Raw genomic sequence first — 6,333 nt, 5'->3', positions numbered from 1 at the left:
CCGCCGTCTGGAATCCATGATGCGACGCACCGTGTAGGCAGGACCACCTCCGATCATCCGAGGAGGAGGAGGAGGAGGCGGAGGAGGCAACAGAGGACTGAGGAAGACAGGCTTGAGGCAGGAGACATGAAAGGTGGGATGGACTCTGAGCGTCCTCGGTAGTTTGAGTCGAACTGCCACTGGATTGATCACCTTCTCCACCACAAACGGACCAATGAACTTCGGTAACAACTTCCTAGACTCAGTCCGTAACGGAAGATCCCGTGTGGCCAACCAAACTGCCCGGCTCGCTAAAGTTGGGAGGACTTTTAGCGAGCCAGTTTCAACCTCTCAGTACCTCTGTCAGACCCCGTTTCCCGGCTACCCTTGTGAACAGGAATCAGAGCTTAGCGCTTAACGCTTTTATCGATTCAGGTGCCGATGGAAGCTTTCTTGATGCCGAGTTGGTGGAACAGCTGGGGCTTTCCAAGGAGCAATTGCCGGAAGCCATTGAAGCGACCACTCTGAACGGCAGTAGTCTGGCACGTATCACGATGAGGACTGAACCGGTTAAGATGCGGTTGTCGGGGAATCATTCTGAGATGATTTCATTCTTCATTCTGCCGTCTTCCCATGTTCCTCTGGTCCTTGGATACCCCTGGCTGAAGGAACACAATCCCACGTTCGATTGGGTGACGGGCAAGGTAACGAGTTGGAGCCTTGATTGTCATGCTAACTGTCTCAAGACTGCCTGCCCCCATTCGGTTCCCAGTCAGGTGATTGAGGCTAAACCCCCAGATTTGTCCCTGGTTCCCGAGACATATCACGATTTGGGGAAGTTTTCAGTAAGCAGAAGGCTCTGTCACTCCCTCCCCCACCGACCATATGATTGTGCCATCAACCTGGTCCCTGGAGCTGTCTACCCCAAGGGAAGGTTATACAGTATCTCCCGACCTGAACGTGAGGCGTTGGAGACCTACATCAAGGAGTCCCTAGCTGCTGGTCTCGTTCGTCCCTCGTCATCACCCCTGGGGGCAGGATTCTTCTTTGTGGGTAAGAAGGATGGCTCTCTTCGACCGTGTATTGATTATCGGGGGTTGAATGACATCACGGTCAAGAACAAGTATCCCCTGCCCTTGATGAGTTCTGCCTTCGACTCCTTACAGGGTGCTACGGTGTTCACCAAGCTAGACCTACGCAATGCGTATCACCTGGTCCGGATCAGAGAGGGGGACGAGTGGTTGACGGGTTTCAATACACCGATGGGTCACTTCGAGTATCAGGTGATGCCGTTTGGACTGACCAATGCTCCAGCGGTATTCCAGAGTATGGTGAACGACGTCCTGAGAGATATGATCGGTCTCTTTGTGTTTGTTTACCTGGATGACATTCTGATCTTCTCGAAGGAACCTTCCGACCACGTCCAGCATGTCCGGCAGGTTCTGCAGCGATTGTTGGAGAATCGCCTGTTCGTGAAGGCCGAGAAGTGCGAGTTTCACGCCCACACGACATCCTTTCTCGGGTACATCATCTCCAGGGGAGAGATTAGGATGGACCAGGAGAAGGTTAGAGCGGTTCTGGAATGGGCCCAGCCCGGTACGAGATTGCAGCTCCAGAGATTTTTGGGGTTTGCGAATTTCTACCGCAGATTCATCCGGGATTACAGCCGTGTGGCCGCTCCGTTAACTGCCTTGACTTCCAGTATCAGGACCTTCAAGTGGAATCCGGAGGCGGATCGAGCGTTTCTGGATTTGAAGAGGCGATTCACCAACGCACCGATTCTCTCTCAACCGGACACGGCCCGTCAGTTCGTCGTTGAAGTGGACGCGTCTGATGTGGGAGTTGGCGCCATCCTGTCGCAGCGATGCTCCACGGACAGTAAACTCCATCCCTGCGCCTACTACTCGTCGCCTTTCGCCTGCGGAGAGGAATTACGATGTGGGTAACCGGGAGCTTCTCGCGGTGAAACTTGCCTTGGAGGAGTGGCGCCACTGGTTGGAGGGGGCGGAGCAACCGTTTATTGTCTGGACTGACCACAAGAATCTTGCTTACGTGCAATCGGCTAAACGTCTCAACTCCCGTCAGGCCAGGTGGGCGTTGTTTTTCGGACGATTCAAGTTTGCCCTGACGTTCCGACCTGGATCTAAGAACGGCAAGGCGGACGCCTTGTCCCGGATGTTCTCCAAGACGGAGGAGAGTGGGTCCAAGACCGAGACAATCCTCCCCCGGAACTGCGTCGTGGGAGCAGTTATGTGGAAGATTGAGGAGGAGGTGCTGGCGGCCCTTCGGACTCAGCCCGGTCCCGGTAACGGTCCACCCGGTCGGTTGTTTGTGCCTGAGTCGGTTCGTCCTGCTGTCCTCAAATGGTCCCACGCCAGCAAGATGGCTTGTCACCCTGGCGTGGCTCGGACAATGGCGTTTCTTCGCAGACGTTTTTGGTGGCCTGCCATGGCCGAGGATACTCGGGGTTTTGTTGCTGCCTGTCCAGTGTGTGCGCAGAATAAGAGTACCAATCGGCCCAGCTCTGGACTACTTCACCCCCCTTCCTATTCCCCGGCGACCATGGTCGCATCTGGCCCTGGACTTCGTCACTGGGTTGCCCGCTTCTGAGGGGAACACGGTCGTTCTGACTATCGTGGACAGATTCAGCAAGTTCGCCCACTTTGTGCCTATTGCCAAGCTTCCCTCTGCCTCGGAGACGTCCGAGATCCTGGTTAGGGAGGTTTTCAGGGTCCACGGTTTGCCCAGTGATATCGTTTCCGACCGTGGCCCTCAGTTTACCTCTGCTGTCTGGAAGTCCTTCTGTTTGGCCATTGGAGCTACAGTCAGTCTCACATCTGGTTTTCACCCCCAATCCAATGGTCAGGCGGAGAGAGCCAACCAGAAGATGGAATCCACGCTACGCTGTCTGGTCTCTTCCAACCCCACCTCCTGGGTCTCTCAGTTGCCTTGGGTTGAGTATGCCCACAATACTCTTCCTACATCTGCCACTGGGATGTCTCCCTTCCAGTGCCTGTATGGCTACCAACCTCCCCTGTTTCCTTCTCAGGAGTGTCACGGTTTACTATGCCAGAACCCAGAAGCAGACCAGGACAAGGTACGTTGAGAGAAAGGTGAGTGTTTATTAAATAGATTCCGAGTGAGGCTGAATAATCCAGGGAACAGAGCGGGTGGCGTGGATGGGTTGTTGAGGGTGCAGTGGTTGGTCCGGTACTGGCTCGGCAGCCGCCGACCATCAGGCAGAGGTTGGGTGAAGGTTCCGGGTGAGAGACTGCAGACAGAACAAAAACGGAGGTCAGTACACAGCAAGTCACAAGGTGCAAAACAACAAAACTAACACTAATGGCTCAGAGGCTGATACGCTGACAAACATACTGTTCATAGCTAACGATCCGGCAGGAACTGGATGTTAGGCCAGAGCCTAAGAAGGGTGATGATCAGGACCAGGTGTGCAGATTGCTGATGGGATGCAGGTGCGGAAAACAAGAGCGCTCCCCGGAGCGTTCCCGAACCCTCGGGAAACTGGAGATTACGAACCGGAACACTAGTCACCAGACAGGACCCGACTCAGACAGCCGGGATCGTTACAATAACAGCGTCTCTACCATGGTCATAAACCCATAACAGCGTCTCTACCATGGTCATAAACCCATAACAGCGTCTCTACCATGGTCATAAACCCATAACAGCATCTCTACCACGGTCATAAACCCATAACAGCGTCTCTACCATGGTCATAAACCCATAACAGCGTCTCTACCATGGTCATAAACCCATAACAGCATCTCTACCATGGTCATAAACCCATAACAGCATCTCTAACAGTCATTAATGATTGAACAGACTCTGGCTCCACAGAAAGGGCTGCTCTGCTCTCATCAGTGAACAATATGTTTCCTTCCCCACTTCAGCGTTCATTATTCTCTCTTGGGTACACATGGGAATTACATTGTGTGTGTGTGAGTCACTTTCACTGTCTAACAGTTACATCATGTGTCGTCATTGATCATGATCAGTAGCATTGATTAGCCTAATAATCAATCAGAATGATTGAACAATCTTAAATGTTAGGATTGACCTAGAGTAGACCTCAAAATGGTTGGATTACACCAAGCACAATAATGCCTCTGTTTTACCTTGGAAAGGCACATTGTTCTTTATTAATCTGATATGGTAACCAAGGTTACATCTGTGATGATCAGATGGCCTGCACACTACACTCACAGAAAAACGTCTGTCTGTCTGTCCTTAAAGTGAATCTATCAGCTTCTGGCTGGACAGGTGATGATCTCTGAGGTCATTCATCTCCATGATGGGGCTTCTGAAATGTTGTCTTTCAAGTTGCTCAGGACTGGTGAAAGTTGAAGGAGGAAGAGTTTGCCATTACAATGGTGACGTTATCTTCAGATCTTGCTTTGCTGTATCTAAAAATGGCATTTCCTCTTAGCGAAGAACTCATAGTACCTGTAAGAACAAGAAGCTCTTGGTCTGTCAGTGCTCACAGTTTTAGTCATTTAGCAGACGCTCTTATCCAGAGCGACTTACAGTTAGTGAGTGCATACATTTTCATACTGGCCCCCCGTGGGAAACGAACCCACAACCCTGGCGTCATGCTTTACCAACTGAGCTACAGGAAACTCATAGTACTCAAGAAGCTCTTGATCTGTCAGTACTCATAAGAACAAGAAGCTCTTGATCTGTCAGTACTCATAAGAACAAGAATCTCTTGATCTGTCAGGACTCATTAGCATGTGAGTGGCCTTACTTTACACTTTACATTATATGACGTAATGCAAATGTGGTAACAAATGGTCTTTATTTTTCATGTTATCCAGTTAAATGTAACTAAATGTTACCGAAAATGTAATCTACGTAATCTCCAAAAGTAATTATTTATTATGAGAGGGATACACTGTCATGCTGCATACTCAAAGCAAGGTTAATATCTCACCTTTCTGGTAAAAATAGTTATAAATTGCTGAGGTCTAATCACTGTTGAGGCCCTCTTCTTCACTAGGAGCTGTTGAGGCCCTCTGCTTCACTGTTGAGGCCCTCTGCTCCACTGTTGAGGCCCTCTGCTTCACTGTTGAGGCCCTCTGCTCCACTGTTGAGGCCCTCTGCTCCACTGTTGAGGCCCTCTGCTCCACTGTTGAGGCCCTCTGCTTCACTAGGAGCTGTTGAGGCCCTCTGCTTCACTGTTGAGGCCCTCTGCTTCACTAGGAGCTGTTGAGGCCCTCTGCTCCACTGTTGAGGCCCTCTGCTCCACTGTTGAGGCCCTCTGCTTCACTGTTGAGGCCCTCTGCTCCACTGTTGAGGCCCTCTGCTCCACTGTTGAGGCCCTCTGCTCCACTGTTGAGGCCCTCTGCTCCACTGTTGAGGCCCTCTGCTCCACTGTTGAGGCCCTCTGCTTCACTAGGAGCTGTTGAGGCCCTCTGCTTCACTGTTGAGGCCCTCTGCTCCACTGTTGAGGCCCTCTGCTCCACTGTTGAGGCCCTCTGCTTCACTGTTGAGGCCCTCTGCTCCACTGTTGAGGCCCTCTGCTCCACTGTTGAGGCCCTCTGCTCCACTGTTGAGGCCCTCTGCTTCACTAGGAGCTGTTGAGGCCCTCTGCTTCACTGTTGAGGCCCTCTGCTTCACTAGGAGCTGTTGAGGCCCTCTGCTCCACTGTTGAGGCCCTCTGCTCCACTGTTGAGGCCCTCTGCTTCACTGTTGAGGCCCTCTGCTCCACTGTTGAGGCCCTCTGCTCCACTGTTGAGGCCCTCTGCTCCACTGTTGAGGCCCTCTGCTCCACTGTTGAGGCCCTCTGCTTCACTAGGAGCTGTTGAGGCCCTCTGCTTCACTGTTGAGGCCATCTGCTTCACTGTTGAGGCCCTCTGCTTCACTAGGAGCTGTTGAGGCCCTCTGCTCCACTGTTGAGGCTCTCTGCTCCACTGTTGAGGCCCTCTGCTTCACTATGAGCTGTTGAGGCCCTCTGCTCCACTGTTGAAGCCCTCTGCTCCACTGTTGAGGCCCTCTGCTCCACTGTTGAGGCCCTCTGCTCCACTGTTGAGGCCCTCTGCTTCACTAGGGGCTGTTGAGGCCCTCTGCTTCACTAGGAGCTGTTGAGGCCCTCTGCTTCACTAGGAGCTGTTGAAGCCCTCTGCTCCACTGTTGAGGCCCTCTGCTCCACTGTTGAGGCCCTCTGCTCCACTGTTGAAGCCCTCTGCTCCACTAGGAGCTGTTGAGGCCCTCTGCTTCACTAGGAGCTGTTGAGGCCCTCTGCTCCTCTGTTGAGGCCCTCTGCTCCACTGTTGAGGCCCTCTGCTCCACTGTTGAGGCCCTCTGCTCCTCTGTTGAGGCCCTCTGCTCCTCTGT

The 6,333-nt window shown here is 52.5% G+C and overlaps 1 protein-coding gene across 1 annotated transcript; it reads right to left on the bottom strand.

Moving 5' to 3' along the window:
* Positions 1-4,992: 4,992 nt before the first annotated feature.
* Positions 4,993-5,831, bottom strand: LOC123491597 (uncharacterized transmembrane protein DDB_G0289901-like). Its single transcript, XM_045222753.1, has 3 exons — positions 5,645-5,831; positions 5,197-5,545; positions 4,993-5,146 (listed from the first exon to the last, which is right to left on the bottom strand). Exons 1-3 carry the CDS (start codon positions 5,829-5,831, stop codon positions 4,993-4,995), a joined length of 690 nt encoding a protein of 229 aa, XP_045078688.1.
* Positions 5,832-6,333: the final 502 nt, after the last annotated feature.

This window comes from Coregonus clupeaformis, chromosome 9 (genome assembly GCF_020615455.1).
Source record: "Coregonus clupeaformis isolate EN_2021a chromosome 9, ASM2061545v1, whole genome shotgun sequence".
Classification (NCBI taxonomy): Eukaryota; Metazoa; Chordata; class Actinopteri; order Salmoniformes; family Salmonidae; genus Coregonus; species Coregonus clupeaformis.
Note: the sequence above shows the minus strand (reverse complement) of the source record. Positions and strands in the feature narration are given on the sequence as shown.